The sequence below is a fragment of the Eublepharis macularius genome, chromosome 4 (assembly GCF_028583425.1).
Source record: "Eublepharis macularius isolate TG4126 chromosome 4, MPM_Emac_v1.0, whole genome shotgun sequence".
NCBI classification, from domain to species: domain Eukaryota; kingdom Metazoa; phylum Chordata; class Lepidosauria; order Squamata; family Eublepharidae; genus Eublepharis; species Eublepharis macularius.
Window position 1 is genome coordinate 24,020,363 of NC_072793.1, and position 24,334 is coordinate 24,044,696.

General features: G+C 44.1%; 1 protein-coding gene across 3 annotated transcripts in view; it reads right to left on the reverse strand.

The window, feature by feature from the left end:
- BAIAP2 (BAR/IMD domain containing adaptor protein 2) overlaps positions 1-16,470 on the reverse strand; it is a 183,950-nt gene extending 167,480 nt beyond the window's left edge. For all 3 annotated transcript variants that reach the window (XM_054975927.1, XM_054975929.1, XM_054975928.1), the window contains exon 1: positions 16,327-16,470. In XM_054975927.1, the coding sequence (XP_054831902.1) occupies positions 16,327-16,404 (78 nt within the window). In that variant the 5' untranslated portion in view covers positions 16,405-16,470. The remainder of the gene's footprint in view (positions 1-16,326) is intronic.
- Positions 16,471-24,334: the final 7,864 nt, after the last annotated feature.

Genomic DNA, 24,334 nt, shown 5'->3' on the forward strand with positions numbered 1-24,334 from the left:
AAAGCTGTGAGAAGGAGGTAATAAGCACTCCTCTTTCACAAAGCAAACAAATAATGCAAAACTCAGTCTCCAGTGCCTCCATGGCTAAACTGAAATTGGAGACTAAGATGCAGCCATCTATGGAAACCATACTGGTTCTAACAACAGTTCCTGTTGTTCTGCTGATATCAAGGAAGTGAGAAGAACAGTTGCGTCTCATTTCCTGTGCCTCCACATTGTCCCAGCAGGGAGACTCATAAGCTGTGGGAGCAACACAGGGGGGGAATGTGAAAGCTCTATTTTGGACATTATGTGGAGGAACAGTAGTAGGAGGCACTTATGCTTGCTGGCAATTTCAGAGTGATATTTGGTCCAAAAACATAGAACTTACTTCCCTCTTAACTTAGAGCTATTGAACATACACTAAAATGTCAGCTAAACTGAGCAATGAAAGTAGATTACATATTTTACTGGAACTCTGATGTGCTCCATAGCCAGCCATTCCAGCCCACCTTCAACACTGGCTAAACACATCCTACTGGGCAAATGAGGATGGAGTCCATCTGTAGTTCAATGCAACACCCAAAGGTAAACAAATGGCACTAGCTGATAAAGAGAGTTCAAAGCATTTAGAGAACCTGTTTGGGAACAATGTCTTTAACATTACTGATTTTACTTTGTAAGAAGGGTTTTTTTTAAACAGACTTTGTCAGCATAAAATCAAACACTCCCCACTATCTTTTGGCAGGGTGTGTGTGTGTGTGTGTGTGTGTGTGTGGGAGTCCTTTAATGAAAACTGGATCAATTTGCATCAGCAACTTAATTCTAGCATTTTTCCCCCAGTAGAAAGAAACTGGCCTTTATTCTACTGGAAGTCCCAAAATCTATGATCCTGAATGCCAACCACTGCCACTAAACCATTTTAAGAAATGTTAATTGAACTGCTAACACTGAACTGATGAAATCAGGGGTAAGTAACCTGAGAAAGTCCATTCTCTTAAAAAAAATCACAAGGAAAAAAAGTCAGACTTCCAATACAACTACTTTCCACTAAAAAGATGCTGAAAAATATTAGGCATGGTTTCAAGTACATTCTTTTACCACCTTAAAAACAAAAAACAGAGTTTAGTGAAAGAGGCAAACATTAAAGGCTTCACATGCAAAAAAACACCAGTTACAAGTCAGTTTTTCCAGAACTCTTAGAGAAGGAGACCTTTCCTATATGAAATCACGTTTTTCATTCAATACTATATTTTTGCCTTTATAACTTCCAGGTATCCAAATTCAGATACCTGGAAGCAAATGCGGTAGGGCAGGACGCAGCACACACAGGAGATGAAGACAAACTTTTAACAAAACTGTTCATTTGACAAACTGCTCTGGACCACAAAAAATGATGCCATGATAAATTCATTCGTTTTTAAAGGTGGCACAAGACCTCTTATTTGGGCCAGTTTTCACAGCAGAAGGGTACATACAGGAAGGCAGGCCAGGAAATCAACCAGGATGCTGCTGAGAGAGGAAACAGACAGGAACAGGAAAGCAGTGTGGAAGCAGAGGGACAGCCTTGGGACGTCCCACAATCTGCCCAAAGCCAGAGATTGTAGCACACCTAGAAATTAAATACAGACAGTAGCATAGGACAGGTCCTCTGAGATCAACTAATTATCAAGCTAAGAAGGATTCTGGTCCATATTGTTTAGCTGGTTCAAAATGCCTGCAGTTCATCCTCTCTGACTAACCTTCCCTATGCTATGAGAAGTATGGCGAGGAAACCTGGCCGGCCCTCAGGTCTGCTAGGTCGTAGTGCCACAAAATGATGCAAATGCAAGGAAATAAAACGATACACTTCTGTCTTGCAAGATAATCTTTTAAACTCCTCATCTGACAGCACTCCAGAACACCACAGAAGAAAAGAAGAGGCTTACGTGAAATACCTTCTGGAGCACCGAGTACATTTTGGCAATTACTTCATTTCATGCTCTAAAGAACTTCCAATAACTGAACTGGTTGGTCCTGATTCAGAACTCCACCTCAGTATATAGATTAATATTTATTGCTCAAACACAATTGCTATTTACCTCTCAGTCACTCCCTCCATATATATAACATTCGATTTATATACCGCCCTTCAGGACAACTTAATGCCCACTCAGAGCGGTTTACAAAGTGTTATTATTACCCCACAACAATCACCCTGTGAGGTGGGTGGGGCTAAGAGAGCTCAAGAGAACTGTGACTCGCCCAAGGTCACCCAGCTGGCTTTGTGGAGGAGTGGGGAATCAAACCCGGCTCTCCAGATTAGAGTCCCGTGCTCTTAACCACTACACCAAACTGGCTCAAAAGACCACATCATAGTTTCAGAGGGGTTGAGCCTCTACTTTGAGGAGGAAACTTTTCATTGCTGGATCAAATTTTGGCGTAGACAAACGACTACAAACACCTGTCATTTCTGCCTGTAATGACATTTCCATTTTGGAGGATGTAAACAGTTACATCACTCTGGAGAACGATAGCATCTCTGTGTTGTAAGTATTATCCTCTGGCACAGGTGTTACATAAGGGAAGAAGCTGTTGACCAAAAGTCTGAACACTGAGGGCCAAGCTACAAGTGACGAATGACACGTGAACAGCAAGTGTATTTCTCCGTTCACTTGCCCTCCACTTGCGCTCCACGCGATCCACTTGCCATTCAAGTGTCATGTCGTTTGGCCCTCAGTGACTACGCACTACCACATCTCAGATACAAAACCTTATTTGAAGTACCTCCCCTCAGCAAGCTGGAAACAAAAGCTTTGGTTTTATCTACCACCATCCCATTTGACCCGACAACGGCACTGAGGAAACGACTGTACGGAGTAGGCCCGAAGCCATTTTTATTTGCTCAGTTGTAATGAACTAAATTGTATCATAAATCATTGGTAAGAAATGAATCAGAGGGTTGGCACTTACCTTGAGGTCACTAACTCGATGCCCTCACACAGTCAATGATTAAGATTATATCTAGTACACAGATTTCTGCACCACACAGAGGAAAGCCTAAGAGCCATATTCTCCCATATTCTTGACCTATTTCCAAGCTCTTGCATTCTTCTTCCCCAACCCCCACCCTAAAGATAATTATATACACAGTTAGCTAGTCATGAGAAATTGCTACGGGAGACGCAAGTGGTTTTGACCTCTCCCATCCTAGAGGTCACATGCCTCATGACTCAACCTTCCCGATTAAAGCAGCATACTTTCAACTGATTACCTATTCCAGGGGCTTTTGTTTTGTCCTGGTTTATGCTAGTAAAATTTCTACTACTGATATTGTGCTGGAAACCACTATAACAGTACTGGAAACCACTATAACAGTATTGTGTTTTACCACACGCACACTGGGCTTTCAGACTGATGTGGCCCTATACAGAAAAAAGCACACAAAGAGATCTAAGAAGAAGCCCGCAGGTAATTTCTAGTGAACGAAAATCTCCCAGTCCTGACACTTGACACAGTTTAGTGTAGCGGACTCTAATCTGGAGAACCAGGTTTGATTCCCCACTCCTCCACTTGAAGCCAGCTGGGTGACCTTGGGTCAGTCACAGCTTCTAGGAGTTTTCTCAGCCCCACCCACCTCACAGGGTGTTTTGTTGTGGGGATAATAATAATATACTTTGTAAACCGCTCTGAGTGGGCGTTAATTTGTCCTGAAGGGCAGTATATAAATCAAATGTTGTTATCGTTATTGTTATTACTACTACTACTACTACTACTTAAGCAATATAAGCTGAACGCATCGGTCTCCCCAAATCATTTACTTGGGGATTTACCCTTTTCACTGGTCCTGTGTCTTGCATTCCGGTACAAACAAGCGATCTGAAATAAAGATTCACCCATAAGAACAGCGGCAACATAAATTCATGAGGAATACATTCCAAATAAATAAATAAATAAATAAAGGGGAGCGTCTGCCTCAGTGATGCCACTATACCTTTACATTTCCGACCATCCTTAGTCATTAATTATATTTGGATAGTATTCAAGACAACGCAAACAGTTTCAGCCCGAGGCGTACATGGGAGATCACAAAGCATGACATATGAAAGGTGGCATAAGGGAACTCCTCAGGCACAGGAGCCCCTCTGTCAACCCATGTGTCTCCTTCCAGCTGTTGGGATATGACAGCCACCCACGAGTCTAATTTAGCTTCATTTGAACGAGAATCTCGCTCCTTCCCCTCTGGACTTTGAGATAATAAGGCAATCAGCTGTTCTGCTTAGGATGACACTTATTGCGTCTGATGCGCACAATGTCCTGATCAGGAATTCTGGCTATGCTCACCCCTGGCTAGTAAAACAGCACTGAAGGAAAAGACTAAATTTTCATCCAGTCCCTTCAGAAAGGCTTGGATGGTGCAACTTACCACCCATGAAAAATGTCTTAAAATGTCTGTTTTTTTAAATCAAACTGGATTGAAATTTCCTATAAATGTCATTAGGCACTACCTAACTTTCCAGAGAAATGGAAGTGGGGGGGGGGGATTTCCCAGCTCAAAAGAGCTTTGCACACAGGAGTGGGCTCATGTGGTTTCCCTGTTGCTGCCAATACAGGTCAGCAGCAATGGGGCTTCGACATGGCTCGTTTCCCTGCAGTTTCCCTCCTTCAGAGCCAAGCTACAAGTGACGCCTTACACAGCTTGGACGCTTGTCAGCTTACCTCAAGTTTTGATGGGAAATGTAGGTGTCCTGGTTTTACAGCTTGGCTCTCCATTACAGCTGCAAGACCAGGATGCCTACAGTTCCCATCAAAACCTGAGGGAAGCTGACAAGTGTCCAACCTGTGTCAGGTGTCACTTGTAGCTTGGCTCTTGCCAGAAGCCATCTCCCCTTTCCCTTGCATCACAGGGGCTTTTTAATTTTTTTTTTTAATTAGCGACTGCAAATTGTTATAACTATCAGTTTATCTTGTTCAGTGAATTCCCAGGTGTTTTTTTTTAAAGTAAGTGTGGCTCCATTTGTTGCAGAGATATAAGGGGAAAGGAATAACTCTGCAACAAAGGTGGCTGGAGACTTTTTAAAATGCAAGCTATGAATTCAGAGAAGCTGATACACTGCCTGTTATAATAATATTCAATTGCCAATGATTAAAAATGTCCCCGAGGGTGGCATCACAGGGACAACTGCAAGAAAAATGACTGCTGTATGGCCAGGACTGGGGAAATCTGAAGTTTCCCACCCACAAGGCAGCCATGCCAGCTCTGCTGCAATCTTTCCCGGTTCTAAGGAGGTAGTTTGCTTTCCTGCATTGATGTACTTCTTACATTCTCACACATTTTTGAGCAATGGAGTCTAGGTTGGTGAAGTTGCAATGTAAATTTTCACTAATCACTAGGAGAGGTGATAAGAGTTATATCAGCACCACCATGAGAGCTGTTCTGTTACAAAGAAGTCCATCAGGATGAGTCATAGGAGAGGGGAAGTGGGATTACGTTGGCGGTAGGTGCCAAGCTTTCTCCATTTCCCCCTGTAATTATTCCACATGTGTAGGCAAGACGATTGTAGAGGCAGCGGTGGTGAGGGGGAGGATGACAGCTCCTTCCACTATCTCATTAAGTGTAATCATATTGAGGGTGAGTGCTGGAAATCGTAATTCTTTAGAAGGAAGGGATTTTTAAGCAGGGTACCTTGGGAAAGGCTACCTTATGGAAGCAGAGTGCTTGAACTCATTAGATATATATCTCATGAAATGTGCTACAGAAAGCCTCTGGCTTCCAAGCTATACCTAATGGAGGAGGAAAGGCAGCAGAGCATCGCTGCTGATTCTCCTGAAAGGCTGATAGGAACAAGGTGGTTACATAAGCAGAAATTAGGAAGCACAATATAGAAGACTAGCAGGCCAGGGGTCCACATGCTCCTTTGACATATTGGGAAGACACACTAAACTGTGACAAAGGCAGGATAGGACTAGCTTGCATGCATACTCAAGAGTATCTCCAAACCCCTGCATGAGACCCAATAGTCACTAATGCAACAAATCAATCAGTTCCCGCCCTCCATTCAAGCTATTGGTTATTACATACAAAGCTCTTCACGGCTTTGGCCCAACATACCTACAGGACCGCCTCCCTCCCTATGTCCCTCCATGGCAGCTTCGCTCATCCAAACAGGGTCTCTTCCAAGTGCCAGCCTGCAATGGGCAAAATCAACAGCAGCCCGTACCATGGCTTTCTCTGTGGTGGCCCCTACCCTATGGAATGACCTGCCTGAGGAGTTCAGGAGAGCTCCTACGCTCTTGGCTTTCTACAAACAAAGCAAAACCAAATTATTCAAAAAAGGCTTTTTACTCAGATAGGAGGGCGGTATTGTAGGGAGGGGGTCTCAGATGTTTTGCTAATGAGTTAGGAACCATAGACTTCACCGTTACGTTGCCTTACATATTATCTATTGCTTTAAATACGTACTCTTATATACTACTTGTGCTTCATGTTGTTTAATGTCAGTCCTAGAATTGATTATGTTTTGTTCCAGCAATTCTTCAACCCCGTATTGGATCCTTGCTTTGTAAACTTGTATTCATTTACCCTATGACATTGTTTTTGGAAATGTCCTTGATGCTGTATGGAAATGCCTGCCTTTGTCCCGGCAACTGATCGTACTAATCTCACACTACGTAATCCGCCTTGAGTCTCAGTGAGAAAGGCGGACTATAAATGACATAAATAAATAAATAAATAAATAAATAAATAAATAAATAAATAAATAAATAAATAAATAAATAAATAAAAGTGATGGGCAGGCCGTATTAACTTGAATATCCATACAAAACAATAGTCACGAATGACAAAAAGTGGCTCAAACAAAAAGTAAGAAGATCCAGCATTCTCTTGACTTCAGCATCCCGTCCTGCACAGACAGCCATATAAAAGTAATGTACTTCTAGAGAATAATTCCCACAAGATTTCAATAGGAAGAAAACCAGCCAATGGCCTTTGAAGCTGGAAGGGACATGGAGATTAATGTTGTTGTCAAGGATGCTTGTAAGATCCAGGGGGTTCAGGGCAGGTGGTTGTCAGTGGGGGTGGGATCCCACTTTCCATTTACAACATAACATCTTTCTCCTCTGTACTGACAGCTATTACTGAGAATCCAGCTGACGTTTCTGAAAGCAGAGGCCATCAATATATAGATCTACTATTGTGTCTATAGGGTCACTGGAAAGACTACAAAAAAAGCAAAAAAAAAAAAAAACCACTCCCCCCTCCTTCAAAAGATTCAACAAAACTTCTGGAAAAAGACAAACTTTAATGTTGTCTTAAAAACTTGGCAGAAAACCTTCCATCTGGCAAGTTGTACATTCTCCTTCCATTACCAGTGGAAGTTAAGATCACCCTTACGATTTGCCTGAAAGATTTGTCATGCTTCCTAATTAACTGTCATGCTTTCTAATTAATTGCTTGCGTTAGTGTCAAACATGATATTAAGCAAAGAAGTCCTACCAATAGCCATGAGGGTGGAAGACTTGGCTTTCCAATTCAAGCTAGAGATCCTGTTTATTTTCAGCCTGCCGCTAGTAATTCATTCTCTCTCCTTTTGGAACAAAAATGTACCCACTTCTGCCTACCAAGTACCTCCTTTCTGTAAGCAGCATTTTCTGACCTTGTACCTTAAGATGGCCAGAGAATTTTCTTCTATTTTACGACAAGTAAGTAATATTCACAACATGTCAACAAGTTTTAAAAATGCTTTATTTCTGACTCCTTTAACTTCCTGACCGACATGATCTCAAAGCGTGGCTCTCATTCTGAAAAAGCTGAAAGAATATCATTACAGCTTGGTCAAACTTGGAATCATTCCAGATAAAAGACTAATAAAAGCTGGAAGCATCTTAGAGGAAAGCCTCCATATTCCTGTATTTCTCTTTATAATTTTCGTAATTAGCCTAGCACTGCTCTTCAAGGTAACACATTAACGAGTTGCTTTATCATAGTTTCAGAGATAACATCTTGTTCTGCTTAGTACTGCATTAACAGCCAATCTCAAATTGAGGGTCACCCTTCTAAGACCGGTGAAATCAGTGGGTTTAGAAGGGTACAACTCTGCTGAAGATCGCATGGTAATTTGCAAGGAGTACAAAAACTGGCCAGAAACTCATTTCATTGGCGTGGCTGAAAGTCAAACTGCCCCAGCAAACTTCATCCAGGCTAGATCAAAAAGAGTCCAGTAGCACCTTTAAGACTAACCAATTTTATTGTAGCATAAGCTTTCGAGAATCAAGTTCTCTTCGTCAGATGCATGGTACAGAAACTGTTTCTGTACCATGCATCTGACGAAGAGAACTTGATTCTCGAAAGCTTATGCTACAATAAAATTGGTTAGTCTTAAAGGTGCTACTGGACTCTTTTTGATTTTGCTACTACAGACTAACACGGCTAACTCCTCTGGATCTACATCCAGGCTAGGACACAAAAAAAGACCCCGGCCAACAATCTAGTATTCTTTCCAGCTTAAACTCCAGTGGTCACCCAGCTACCAGTTAGAATCATGAATCTCTCTGGAGCACAAAACTGACTAGATCAGGCAGACAAACAAGAGGATAAGTAAAATCACTTGAATGTCAAAGCAACACAGTTTAAAATTAAACATATTTCAATCAATGTTTTTAAAAGAACAGTTGAAATGCTGGAAATAAACGAATCTCTATATATTTAATCTTTTAACACACCAGATGGCGTAATATTGGGACAATATATGGGTTTTACTTGCCTTTACAAAATCAGAGGATGGGGGTGGATATCAGGTTGCCATGGAGCCAAACTCTTGATTCCTTCCTTGGAGAACATCATGAAACAATGGAAAGGTGTTTTTTACGTAGTCCGCTTTAGGGATAACCTTACATGGCTGGTAACTTATTCTTGGCTTTGAAGTAAAAGTAAGATTTTTCCCAGTTCCTTTATTTTCCTTTTGCAGTCTTCCCGAAGAAATCTCGGATTAGACACAAGATATGACACCATCATCTTCCTTCATCCCACTGACATTAGATAAAACTGAGGTGTGAAATGACCCAAGACTAGAGTTTTGGCCTTCCTAATGGATACTGTTTAGCTACCAAAAGCATTAACCCACATTACTACATAGCTTTTGTTGACATCTGTTTCAAAAGACAAGTTGCACCAGAAGCAAGAAATTGGAAGCTTTGAGATAATAAACCCAAAACAAACATTTCAGTGTTGCACCACTGGAGGTAGTGGAAGGAGGGGAGTCCAACAACCAGGGCTTTTTTTCAGCTGGAACGCGGTGGAATGGAGTTCCGGAACCTCTTGAAAATGGTCACATGGCTGGTGGCCCCGCCCCCTGATCTCCAGACAGAGGGGAGTTTAGATCACCCTCCGCACCATGCAAGGGCAACGCACTAGGTTCCACCACCTCTTTTCCAAGAAAAAAAGCCCTGCCAACAACCATTTCAAGACATACAATTTACAGATCTGACACGATGCTAATATGAACACAAGAAGCAAGATGATGAATGGATGCATCAAACTTCCCTTCAGTCTCTTTTTTGTGAAGATTTTGGCTTGGATCCTTAGTTTGCATTTCAGTAAGCCAGTGTGTGTGTGTGTGCATGTGTGTGTAACTGCATTTGCTCACATCCATCTCTTATTACCTTCCCCACCCCACCCCCGCCCAATCTAAGCTTAAATGTATTCTACTGGAGGCTTGGACCTGTCTTTTGCTTATTATTATTTGCTAAATAATAAAAAGACTGATATTCCTATCAGATAGTCTGCAGGGAGCTGAGAATTAACAGGTAGAGGAAAACATGCATTCTGTAACAACCAATACTAGCCATTGTCAAATGGTACTGGTCTATTAGTCTTAATGATAAAGCATTCTTAAGACACCAGCAGATTCAGACAAGCAAAAACAACTGAATACTTAACTGCGTGGAAGAAGCTTTGTATAATGAAAAAGTGCTACAGACACACTTTCTAACCCGACCTTCCATATGATAAGACAATATGGCAAGCCTTCTCCATATTTGCCACTATTTCTTGGGGTGAAAAAATCTTAGACAATTTTCCTCTCCCATCTCCAAACCAAAATCTCTCCAAGAAGTCTTGGGTAAAAGGCAAGCAGGCATTAGAAGTTTGCACCTGCCTAGGTAAGTAATACCAGTCCATCACGTGACAAAGTCAGGCAAGTTCACAACAGCTCCCTCTCCTGGAGAAATTGCTACCTTGGCTGCAAACATGTCATTAATACATGGCTTCCCAACAACTATCATCCAACTATGATGGTCCTTGGAGGCCTTGTGTTATTTTGGATGGCTGGTGAATCCAGTTTACTTTTTCAGCCACGTTCCTCTTCCTGGTTGCTTAGCTTAATCTCTCACCATTCTTAGTCACCTACCTTGGCCCAGCTCACTTATTAACACAACCTTTCGACAAGAGAACATTCAGACTGCCAGTAAAGGAGTCTGCCACACAATTACAAATGTGTTTTATGCCCTGGGATTTAAGCATGTCTGTGAAAGAAGCAGCTGCATGAGTGCTGGGTTTGATTAAACGTAAACATGTCCCCCATTAAGAGAACAAAAAAGTGCTTCTTCAGTATTAGCTTATCAGACTTTTTTTAAAAAAATCAAACCCTTCTGGCCACAAAGTGTCCATAGGAGTTTCCCCTTGTGTTTGGCACAGAACTCTGATCAAACCATTCAGAGGGCAGGATAAAGATACCATATTTCACGGAGTTTCCATATTCTCCTCCTGGACAGCCAGCTAAGTTTGCACTGATTCTGCTAATCACCAGCCACATGAACCACCAAGGAATAAGCTAGGGTAGCGCTCCTATATCATGCAGCAATTCCAGAGAGACACTGTTGTGTCGTGGTTATATTGTCGGACTAGGATCTAGGAGTACGAGGTTCAAATCCCCACTCTGCCACGAAAGCTTACCGGGTGACGTAGAGACAGTGACATACTCTCAGCCTAACCTACCTCGCAGGGCTGTTGAGAGGATAAAATGGAGGCGAGGAGACAATCTAAACCACCTTGGGTCCCCAGTGGGGAGAAAGTAAATAAAGTAAATAAATAAACACCAGGCAGCGATTCCAGTGAGACAGCTGTGTTCATCCACTGTAGCCAAAACTAAGAGTCATGTGGCACCTTCGGAATTTTTATTACCACATAAATTCAAACCCCCCTTTAATTAGTCAGCAGGCAACTTGAAGAAAAAAAACACTATCAAACAGCAGAAGGGTAGGGAGGGGGCAGCTATTGCAAATAAAAATAATAATTTGTTTTATATAATGAATTATTCTTTAAGGTGCCACAAGATTATTTGTTGTTATGCCACACAGTATTACATCAAAATCCCACTGGCGAAATACAGCGGCTGCTAGAGCTCCAGGGTCAATACTTCAGATCTCATCTCAGTCATAAATTCAGACTCAGCTGTCCTGATCTACCCCATCTGCAACAGAAGGGATAATAATATTGACTTACCTTACAGGGTTGTTGTAAGGACTACATATATGAGGAATAGCTTTGAAAACTTGCATGTGGTTTATAAATGTTACATATTATTAACAGCAACGATACATTCCGTATCCCTCGAAGTAACTTACGATGAAATTCTTTTGAAAACTGATTGCCTATGAAAGGCAGCCAAGAGGAAACCGTTTGTAAGAGAGCACAAACAATGGAACACATTGGTTGTTGTGGATTTTCCGGGCTGTATAGCCGTGGTCTTGGCATTGTAGTTCCTGATGTTTCGCCAGCAGCTGTGACTGGCACCTTCAGAGGTGTAGCACCAAAAGACAGAGATCTCTCAGTGTCACAGTGTCACAGAGATCTCTGTCTTTTGGTGCTACACCTCTGAAGATGCCAGTCACAGCTGCTGGCGAAACGTCAGGAACTACAATGCCAAGACCACGGCTATACAGCCCGGAAAATCCACAACAACCATCGTTCTCCGGCCGTGAAATCCTTCGACAATATAATGGAACACATTGAGAAGGTCCGTGAATGTGTTCACAAGGACTTTAGAATGAATTATTGACCTATATGGTAGATCTATTTATCTACCTCCACTCTTCTTACCTTCTACTATGCATCATGCTATCATCTACAAATTTCACTAATACTTTTAAGTCATAACTACCCAGGACAGCAAATCTCCACAACTATTTCATTCAATTAAAATAGCATTTGAGCAATCAAACCAAACAGGGGGCTACTCCCCCCACACCAGCCCTATAATTCATTCAAAATATATGGAGCCCTTTGTCTGCATGCTCACCTAAACAAGGAAGGGAGAGAACTGTGTTTAGCCTCAATTTTTCCCCTAAAAATCCAAACTAAAAACATTTCAGTTTGCCTAAGATGAAACTAGATTTTACAACTCGGGCTGCTTCCACACACGTTGCATAATGCACTTTCAATGCTCTTTAGTGATCATTTGGAACTGGGGTTTTGTGTGTGAAACAAAAAATCCACTTCCAAAGGATTGCTAAAGTGCATTGAAAGTGCATTATTCAACGTGTGTGGAAATGGCCTTGGGTCTCTTATGCCCAAGCCAAACTCTACCCATTGAGACGCACAAGCAAATACGGACCACAGCTTTGCTAATTTGGTAAGCAATCAGGTTCAACCACTGTAACCAGGGCAGGAACAGAAGACTGACTTGATTCACTTCCTGAACTATGCTGGAGAAAACTGAATATTGGGTTAGTTTGGTTGCCAGCCTTAATCACAGAATGAGGATGAAGATTTCTGGCATTCGTGCTAGCAGCAGAATTTTGAGGACTACAGCGAGTATTCCGGCTCATTCCCCCCTCCCTGTAATTAAAGAAAGGAACTTGCTTTTCCACCTTGAAGACATTTGGATTATGGCAGCCTAATATTACATTTAGGAGCAAGCACAATACCTTGTACTTGGCAAGGGAGACAAAGATATCCCCTCTCGGCCTCATAGGCCAAATACATCCACCTATTACAAGGGGATCAGTGACATGCAACTGTGCCGCTGTTTCTGGCTCCAAGGACAAGAAAGCATCCCTAGAAGAGAACAGAGAGACACTGCTAGCCCCAACAGAAACATGTAACATCTCTTTGCAAGTCCTGCACAGAAACAATAAGCATTGGTGCAGCACCAGCGATAGATTCAACTCAGGATCTGGACTCACAGTACGGCTAAAGATTGCACTAGGATACTTGCGCCGAATCGTGAAGCCCAGTGCTTCATATAGGGCCGTTTCATACTGGTGCGATTCTAAATGTGCATCTACTTGTAAGTAAAATGTGCACTGCACATATAACACCGGTACTGCGCCAGCTGCATTGGTTACCGGTGGAGTACCGGATCAGACTCAAGGTTTTGGTACTAACCTATAAAGCCCTATGCGGACTGGGACCGGCGTATCTACAGGACCGCCTCTCCCCATATGAGCCCCGGAGGACACTTCGATCCAGTGATAAACAGCTGTTACTGGTCCCTGGTCCCAGGGAGGCCTGTTTAGTGTTTTTGAAACGTTTCCATTTCAAAGCAACTTGCTATGCAGTATGGGCGGTGACTACCCCACCTCACCCCAAATCCAGGGCAGTTTTAAGCAACCTTTTGGGTTCTTTGGATTCCTAGCAAAAATATATTTAAACACACCAAGAAACTTGTTATTAATTTAAGAAAACTCTGAATGGCTAAGAAAATCACAAAACTGAAAGAAAGAGGTAGCTTTTAGATCATGCAGGGTTAAATAATGCGAGCCTAATAACTGAGGCACTTCGTGCTTTTCACAAATAATTTAATGTTGTAATCATTTAAAGAGAGGAACGGAGACTGACCCCAGACAATAGTGTAACTGGCTCTAGTTTAATGCATGACAGCTTGCACTACGTTCTTTAGTTAGCAAGATTTTATTAAGAGTTGTTCACAGAGTTCAGTGAAGTACAACTATGTCATTTACCCACATTCTCATGGCGGAAGAATATTTCATGATAGCTGTCAAACGCAAAGGTGGATAGAGGAGCCTTTTCAAAAGATTTGCCAACACTAAAAAAACTCAACAGAGCCACAGCCATGGAACTAATTACTGGCTTAACAATAACACTTTTTGCAGAAACTGACTACTTGAAGGCAACGGCCAAGAGTACTTCAAAATATTCTAAAGCTGGCCCTCATTAAGCTACTCTCACTGCAAACGTGGAACCAATACGGGTCAATTTCAGTCTTTAAAAAAGCAACATTTGCTCTTTATATAAATGCAAAAAAATGTTGTATTGTCCTTGAGAACTGTTTGGGATTGAAGATTCCAACAGGGGGAGATTCCAACAGTTCCTATTCCACAAGATATAGACTCACAAGACAGGAGGTGGACTTGCTCTTCTAGGTATGATAGCTCTGGGATTTTGTGTCTCCTTGTCTCCCAAACAGACAGTACCATCTGTGCACCCAGGCTATAATTCATACATCAGGCTATAATTCCTGCATCCGACATATGTGCAGGTGGTGGATAAGTACAGACCTATTTACATGAAGTGTGCGGCTCTGGGGGATCAGGCACTTAATAAGTGATTGTACTCGGCCCTGTTTTAAAAAGCACATACCACAATGCAGTTATACTTTGGGAAAACAAAATTGGAACAACTGCCTCAGGGTAATCTGCCGACTACTGTGTTTATCAAGGCACAAGTGCATTTTAATGCCACAGAATACCATAGAATCAGATGTGATAATTAATTCACCAAGAATGCACAGCTTAACTTGGGCTTTTTTTTTAATGTCACATTGTCTGAAAACACCATGACGCCTCTTTAACACACAGCTCCTTTAAGTGGAGTGTTTCTTAATCCTTTATCTTGGCATTTCATTCAAAGATAGCATATGAACCAACAGATCTCAGTATAAGAAGTATGCCATATATGTACCCTCTGCCTTCATCCAACATACCACAACAAAGCTCTGACTTGATCTACCTGTAGAATAGTTTAAATAGTACGCAAACATTTAGAATTAAGACAATAGAACCTCTACGAATAATACATACTAGGGCAACTATAAACAGCTGCACAATTTAAGACTAATTTCAGAAGCATTCAGCATTTACAGTCCTAGAACTTTGATGGTTCGGTCTGAAATTAACAGCATTGAAGAACTGCCGAGCCATTAAAGAAAACGGGATGAAGATCCAACCACACCTGTGGGGGGGGGGGGGAATCTTGGTTTCCTCTCCAACCATCAACTCTCTATTAAACACACTTCCAAATTACCCTTCCCAGAAACTGGTTCTCAGACAACATTTTTTAAGAATCAAATATATGAGGACGCTTTTCATTTTAAGTACAAGAGGGAAAGTTCTATTTTTTTTAAAAAAAAAGGGTACTCCTACACACACAGTCACCTGTCAGCTCTTACATAAGACATATCCTTACACCCATTTTAGAAGAAAACCAACTTGTTTCTCTTATTTAGAAACTAAGAAAAGAGAGGGGGGGCAACAGTGGTAGACAGCGAAAGGGGGGCAAATGAAACCTAATAATTATTTTAAAACGAAGTTGCATGATAGTGTTTGACAAAGACAGCAGTAAATTACTGCTTCCGAGGAATTTAACCCATATCAACAACTCAAGAGAACCCTCAAGCTAAAACGCAACCTACCAATTGGGATCCCTTTGAAAGAAACCGAATATTAAAAAAAAAAAGCAAGCTCTTTCTGAAAAGAGGAGAATGAATAATTACTTCCTAACGTATTTAGCTAACGACTCCTCTATTTATGCCTCTCTCCGAGACACAGCCATACATATACTTATGCACACACGCCTCGCCAAGGACCTACCAGCCTCTCTCTCTCTCTCGCCCCTATTAATCATAATTTTCCAACAAGCCTTCCCAGTACAACCTCGTCGGAAAGCCATAATCAAGGAGAGGATCCGCTCCCCGCCCAGGGCAAGGAAGACGAGCTCTGCACTGGACAGTCTGCGAACCAGCAGCAGCCAAGAAGAGACGCATCCGGGGAGAAAAGGCAGGGGGTTGGAAAGATCCCCCCCCCCCGTCCAAAGCAGGCAAAACAACATCTTTTTCAAAGCCCTGATCCAGAACGGGAAAGCCGACCCGTTCGATGGAAGCAGCGCCAGTGCGAAGTGAGAGCCTGCAAAGAAAAGCTCGGGAAAATCTTGCAACAGGTGACTGCCACTCAGCCAGGCACCCAAGGCGGGCGAGCACGCCAGGGGCTGCAATGGAAAGATGCGCCGCGATGCAACAATTCACAGCAATCCATAGCCCCGAAGACTGGCGCGGCTCCAAAGGCAGTTGGCGCAATGCCCCCCCCCCCCCGATCCCCCCCCGATCCCCCGCCGCAGGAGCCGGCTCTCACCTTGTAGACATTCTCCGTGATCCGGTGCACCTCCTCCGAGCGCGACATGACGATGCCGGGGGCTCCGGGCAGCACCATAGACCGGGCAGAGCGCACAGCTCGACGGAGAGCGCGGGAGAAGGGACGGAGGCTGCCGCGACCGGATCCGGCTACGTTGCGGCGCGGCGGGGAAGGCGCGACGTTTTTATATCGCCTCCCAGGGCCGGGCTCGTCCCCCAGCAGCCGCCGCCTCCGCCCGCCCCCGGCTCCGCCTGCTGCGCTTCGCTCGGCCCTGGCGGTCGCCTGCAAGAGCGCAGGCTGGGAAGGGCGGGGAAGAGGCAGGCGAGGGGGCAGGAGTCGGCGCAGGGGCAGGGAGAGGGGGCGGGAGTCACGCCGGCTGGACCGGTTCGGTCCAACATGTTCCGCTCAGAAAGCGGCCGACGCAGACGGCCTCCCGCAGCCCACACAGCGCCCCGTCACACGCTCCCCTCGCCCCGGCGAAAAGAACAATCCTGCCCTCACACAGGCTGCCTCACACCCCGAGGGCTGAAGGCAGCGTCCTCCTCTCGCCCCCACACACAGCTCAACAGCCCCTGTCACAGAGTCACAGACAATGGGGAGTTGAAACGATGACTACTAGCCATCTCTCTCACACACACACAAAGGGTCCTTTTCGAGAAAACCGCACACTTGAACCGCTCTGCTATTGCCACACAGCCTATTGTCAGGGCTGTTTCAGGCCCTGGCAACCATTGTTTTCAGTCAGCCTTGGCTTCCAAGTAGGCAGCCAGCGATTTAAGCGGATGGGCGCTGAGTTTATGAAGTTCACAAAGCATAATAAAGGGACAAACAGCAGGACCAACAAAATGCCCTGAGTTTGTGAAGTTCACAAAGCCATAATAAAGGGGCAAAAAGAAGGACCAACAAAATGCCCTGAGTTTGTGAAGTTCACAAAGCCATAATAAAGGGGCAAAAAGAAGGACCAACAAAATGCCCTGAGTTTGTGAAGTTCACAAAGGATAATAATGGGACAAAACGTTGGAGCAACAAAATACCCTTCAAAGACAATCCCCCCACCACCACACACACACGTACACAGGAGGCACAAAGACCAAAAGCCCATTTCCGTTTTACAGGCCGCACCACACAAGACCACAGTACCTTGCTTCAGCTCTCACCCAGGCAACACAAGATTAAACCGATTGTGAACACACACAAATGACTTTGCTTCCATCTCTTACCCTTACCACAACCTACACATGAATCAAGGCTCAGCAGGGCTTAGTTCTGGCAACTCTTTTCAATGCTAGACTCCCCCTGGGAATGTGAAGTAATACTATAGAAGACAGTGGCTCTCCATGCATGCAAAGAGCTTCCCCCACATTAATGGGTAATGCTACCACCCCCCAAAATGCTTGAGATTAGGGGAGAGGGGGACTATTCCAACTTCTACACAAACTTCAACCTTGGCACCTCCCTCTTTAGAAATTAAGCTCAGATATAGATACCACAAATTCTGCCATTGTTTTGCTTCACGTGCATTTTTGTCAACACGAATTCCTCAACAATATATAATTAAAAGGCAGGAACGAAAGTAATACGCTGTGTTAACCGCACCACCATACTTACACCTGAACTCGGGCCCACACACAAACTCTGCTTCATACCCTCAACCTCATAGCATTCAAGATAAAAGGAATTTTGCTGCTAATTTTTATATCCTTGGCCAGCAAGGATACTTTTAGAAGAGGATGAGATCTGGCAAGCCAGTCACAGTCTTCAGTCCCCATCTCCCATGTGACGTTCTGGTACCTGCTCTGTAGCCTTCATTCCCTCTCTATTTCTTTTTAACTTCTAGCTTCACCACTGTGGCTGTTTCTCAGGGAAGCACATTGATCCAAGGGACTACCTGTTTTGAAGGCTGAAAGATAGTCCTAATGGAAGATGCTACAAAAAAAAACTTACAAAAAACACCTACTTTTTTCTTTTTACAAGATAAAGCAAGATGGGTTGGGGCTTAGCGGCAGCGCACCTGCTTTGCATGCCGAAGGTTCCAGGTTCAATCCCTAAAATCTTCAATTAAAAGGCTCAGGTAATAATTGACGTGAAAGACCTTTATCTGAGACCCTGGAGATCTGCTGCCAGCAAAAGTAAGCAGCACCAACCTTGAAAGATCAACCGTCTGTGACTTCAATAAAGGCAAGTCTAAAACTGGGAAGGATTATTAGATGGAAAAAGAGGCTGGGTCAAGTATATACATACCAATAAAGCTGATGGACAAACAAGGATATTGCAATAAATAGACACAAAAGTAAACAGCTTGCCAGGGCACCCCTATCAATTAACTTTTCATCCATTGAATCGTTCCTAAGCCTAGCAAGAAACATAAGTCAAGAGAAGTTTAGTAGAACTCCTTGACGTCCTAGCACAAGCAGGCATCATTGAGAAGAGGTGAGGCTTCCATTAAAGCAAGATTGCCCCTAAATTCCAGTCAGAGATGTTCATGCTTGAAGCAAAGAGGAAGTGATGTCAGAGACTAGCCACCGAGAACATACGTTCTCATTTTGAAACAACTACATTGGCTGCCAGTCTGTATCCAAGTTCAGTTCAACGTGCTGGTTATGACCTTTAAAGTTCTTCATGACCTGGGACCCACATTTTTGAGCTACCATCTTGTTCCATATGTCCCTGGATCAGTCCAAGGGTCCATTTAGGTCAACATATTGTTTCTGACCACGGCCAGTGACATGATTCCAAGAAGCTGACAAGTAATGTCTGAAGACAATAGCATCCCACAATGCATTCAGGGGTATACTATCTTTGAATATGGAGCATCTATTTAGTCATAATAGCTAACAGCAACAGATAGATCGATACTCCAGGTCTGTATCAAATCCTCATTTAAAGATGTCTAAAATAGTGTCTATCAGCACATCCTGTGGTAGCTCAAACTTTTTCTACAAGGTTCTTTGTCTTCAGTGGGGTCCTCCAGAGGACATTTGGAAAACCTTTTCTATGGGGAACTGTGGCTCTAGAAAGAGGTTTCTCTTCTGAGAAGTTTTATGAACCTGTGCTATTCCCAAATAAACCATTTTCTTTATTATTCATATATTCATATGACAGTTCTACGAAGGGAACAAGGAGGTGCTTATAAGGTTTATTTCTCCCTTTCCCACACTTTCAGAAACTAACAGATCATTCAAGAAGTGTAATACGAAGCTGAGCTGACTCCTCTGTAACCTATTTAGGGGTTAAAAATCTGACAATATCAGTATTTTCTCCAACTTGCAGGTTATTTTTTTCACCTACACACACCCCACTAACACCACCCCCGCTCCTTGGGGAGACACTGCCGTAGATGTTACTTCCTCTCCTTCCTTATAATAATTATTTGATAAGCTGTGAAGCTGTTGACATTTAAGGTATCGTCGTCAGAGTGAAAGTTCTTGATGAAGTGAACAAAACAGGTCATAAATTGGAGCATGACTGAAGATACTTCTAACAATCCACAGCTTGAATCTAACAGACCAAGCATCTGAGCTTCATCTCCCCATTATATGCGTGTGTAGAATCTGCATACGAAAATGAACTGAGCCTCCTCTGTAACAATCCTTAGATTTCTGCAAGAACAAAATGGAGTTATGCTATTTCTTTTATCAGAAATAGTGGCCTCCGATGAGGAACAATGACCTTTGAACTGCAACGTGTACTGAATGTATTTGTTCCTTAAAATGTTTGTATCTCACTCTTCAGTCGACAGATCCACACAGCGGCTAGCAAAATCCATAAAAGGTACAATACCACCAAAATAAATTTAATACTAAATAGCAATAGAACTACCAAACAGCAGATTCAGTAGTGGTATAGTGATTAGAATGTCAGATTGAAATCAGATTTGAATCTTTACTTTGCCATGGAAGCTAGCTGGGTGACCTTGGGCTAGTCACTCTAACTCAGCCTAACTTCCCTCACAGAGTGGTCAGATGGAGAAAAGGGAGGAAGGAGGACATTTCTGTAATCTATTCTGGGCCCCCATGGTAGAGAAATCGTTGAACAGAAACCACTGCTATTAATCACTTTATAATTAAGAACACTCAATGAGCCAGCCACAAAATCTCCCTGAAAAAGTATCACCTTCTTCCGGTGCTAGAATAGGAATTTACAACCTCACTTCCCTTGCTGAAAAGGTCCTGTTCTGTTATAGTCACTCCTTACTGCACATCCAATCTGGAAGCAGGCCATTCATAGAAATATACAGGTAGGTTCATATGAGGGGATCCTTAAAGTGCTTCGGACCCAGATCATTTAGAGGTTTGATACCAGCAATTTAGATTGGGTCCAGACATGTGGGAGCCAGTGCCGTGATTACAGAATTGGCAGTACATACTCTAAGCAACACGCCCCAGTAAACAGTCTGGCAGCGCTGTCTCTCTCTGGACCTGTGTTAGCTTCTAAGCACTTTGTGGAGGTCTTTGTGCACATGTGCACATAGTTCCAAAGTCACACAACGGCGTCACTTCCAGGAGAAATGCTGTCATGCAGAGCCTCGTGCCACCCCTGGGAGTGCTCCTGCAGTCAGCAGCAGGCCAATTTGAGCCTGTTAGGGGCGCACAGCCGCTGCCAGGATGCCTGTTTTGGCCTGGATCGAGGCCACTGCGGAGCACAGGAGCATTCCTGTGCTCCGCAGGGGCCCACAACAGGCCCGATCTGCGCCAAAACGGGCCCAATCCACGCCAAAACGGGCATGGATTGGGCCCGTTTTGGCGTGGATCGGGCCCGTTTTGACACGGATCGGGTCTGTTGTGGCTCCTGCAGAGCGCGGAAGCATTCCTGCGCTCCACAGGGGCCCACAATGGGCCCGATCCACACCAAAACGGGCCCAATCCATGCCCGTTTTGGTGTGGATTGGGCCTGTTTTAGGCTGCTGAGAAGTGCAGGAGCGTTCCTGCGCTCCGCAGCAGCCCCCAACGGCGCAAGCCAGGGGGCTGCGTGATGACGTCACTTTAAAGTGACGCTTGGAGGAGCGCGCACGTGCAAAGCACGCACGCACACACACACACCCTAGGTAAGAGCCAGGCCCCAATCTCTGGCTGGGAGATTGAGGGGGCCTGGCAACCCTATGGAGCGCAGGTAGGGTTTCCAGGTCCAGGTTGGGAAATTCCTGGAGATTCTGAAAGTGGGGCCTGGAAAGAGTGGAGTTTGTGGAGGGGAGGAGCCTCAATGGGGTATAATGCCATAGAGTCTACCCTCCAAAGCAGCCATTTTCTCCAGGGAAAATGATCTCTGTGGTCTGGAGATCAGTTGTAATTCCAGGAGATCTCCAGCCATTACCTGGAGGCTGGCAATCCTTAGCACAGGAGTGCTCCAGGGCCCTCCCAGCAGCACTCCGGCACTCTGCAGCGAGCCAAATCAGGCCCGCTTGGGACCGAAAGCGGTCCGCTGTGGGTGCAGACGCACTGCCGTGAGGGCCCTGGAGTGCTCTTGTGCTTCACAGCAGGCCAATTTAGACCCCAAAACGGGCCCAATTCGGCCCCAAACAGGCCCAAATCAGCCCATTGAGGAGCGTGCCCCAGAAAGCACTCGCTGGCCAGGTAAGCGGAGGCAGGGGGAGGGGGAAGCGGGGGACACTCTGCCCCCAGTGGGGGACTGGCAACCTTACTACTGCCACACCAAGCAGCACTGGAAGAAAAAAAAAAACAGTGACATGAGCAACATTTTCAGGTACAACTAAGAAGTGATGTTGTCCTTTCATCTACACAGCCTCACTCCCAGCCCAAATGTTTGTACTGTATGTAGATCACTGTGAGCAAGGCCCAGCCCCAGTCCCCACAAGGCAAACACAGAACATGGGGAGAAATCACCATGTTTTACATCTCAAGATGGGCCTGGCAGCAGTGATTCTGCAGCACTGCAGCTGTGAGCCTTTTACAAGAGAAACTCAGGAGGGTGAATTGTACAAACTGACAATTAAGCCACTGGGCTGGAAGGCAAAGTATTATAATTTACATGATATGCAATCACTGACCATTAATATAATCTGAATGTTAAGTGCATGGTGGCAGGTGGGGATCTCCAGTGCAAACCTTTTCAAATTTTCCGCACAAGATTTTTTCATCTGTTACGTCCCCATATTGCTTCTGCTTCTGATTTCCATGTGCATTTTTTGCCTTTCGGTTTTGCATTTCCCCCCTCTACTTTCCTCCTTTTTTCCATTTTTTAAGAACACTTTTACCCTGATCTTTTTCTGGAAGTCAATTTTGAGTTGATTTTTTTTCTTGTGCATAATGTTTCTTTCGGTTTTGTTTGTCCCACCCTCTCCTACACACCTCCAACCCACTTTTGGATGACTGGACCTTCATTATTGTTGAACCATTCCTCCCCCGCCTTTCCTTCCTCTCTCCTGGTTTTGTTTTTAATCTTTTTTAAATCATGAATTACATATTGATATATTGACCTACCATTGAAATAAGAGGTACAGCAGATTCTTTGAATTTCCCGGTTTCTTTTTTTTTTAAGTAAGTCTCTAGTACCTACCATTGCAGAGATATACCTTTTACCTTATATCTCTGCAAGGCAAAGGGCTAGAGGCTTTCATTTTTTTAAATGAAAGCTGGGATTTCAGAGAACCTGCTGTACCTATTACAAATGTAAGTTGGCGATACATAAATATTAAATTTATTATTTTTTTTAAAATGCAAAAGCCTTGGTGGCCCATGGAAGGGGGGTGGCAGTTCTCACACCAGAAAAAGCTACACAGTTTGAAAAGCATATAGCTACTGCTGCTCTGGGTTGTGTACCAGCAGAGGTTGGTTTGCCCTGCTGGCGCCAGCCTCTACTTCGTGGCTCCAGGTCAGCCCAGGTGGGGCTCTCTGATTTGGACCAGGGGCAGGGGGAGACATAGGTATGGCTGGCAGAGCTCTTCCCCTTTTAGGCTTCCCCAGGCACAGACTGGCATTATTTATTGTATTTATTTTCTATCTTTAAAAAAAAATCAGCCCTCTTATTGACATAGCATGAACAAAAAATAAACAAGGGGTGTGCTGATGATGACAGCACCCTCACTTGAAAATACTGATTATTTAAGTCATGTGAGAAAGAAAATAAACTGTCTTCATATCCGTAAAAAATGCAAAGGGACATGCAACATTCCCCAAGGGCCAAAGCGGAGATGCAAGTGGCTGGGGAATGAGGGACCATGGGTTACCCACCGCCCATGTGTGTAGCACATGCGCACTCCCCTGTTCCCCCATCACGCCAGAAAATTATATCATTTTCTAGTGTGGCAGAAGAATCGTGGTGCATGCTGAAGCTGTGAGCTGTGAAAACCAACCCTCTGGAAGTCATTTTCACTGAGCTCTACTTCAGTGCGCACTGCCGCTCCTCTATCACATTGGAAAATTAGCATGGAGAAGTTGCTGTGAGCGCAGAAGTGGAGCTCGGTAAAAACTGCCTCCAAAGAGCTGGTTTTCACAGAGCACGGCTTCAGCATGCACAGTGATTTCTCTGTCACTGTTGCAGTGGGAGAGCACAGGAGCACATGCTTCTCTCTACCCCATGAGTGAGACTGGGGGATGGCAGACGGGGGCGGGGTTTCCCTTGCCATGGGTGGGGGGGATGGCGGGCCTAATCATGTGCTCCATTTTGTAATTTCGTATTATGATTAAATCAGAAACTTCGCTCTCAAGTTTTCTTCCAAGTTGTTCTTACAAGAACAACTTCCAAGTTGTTCTTTTAGTCTCTGTTTACAATCTTTTGTGTTCTGAAAAGGATCCATGTTATCCAGGGCTTTTTTCCAGCAGGAACACAGTGGAATGGAGTTCCAGCACCTCTTGAAAATGGTCACATGGCCAGTGGCCCTGCCCCCTGATCTCCAGACAGAGGGGAGTTGAGATTGCCCTCCGCTCTGCTCCAGCGACACAGAGGGCAATCTAAACTCCCCTCTGTCTGGAGATCAAGGGGCAGGGCCACCAGCCCATGTGACCATTTTCACCCAAGGGTGATTTAAACTTTAAAAAACTCCCCCCTTGTT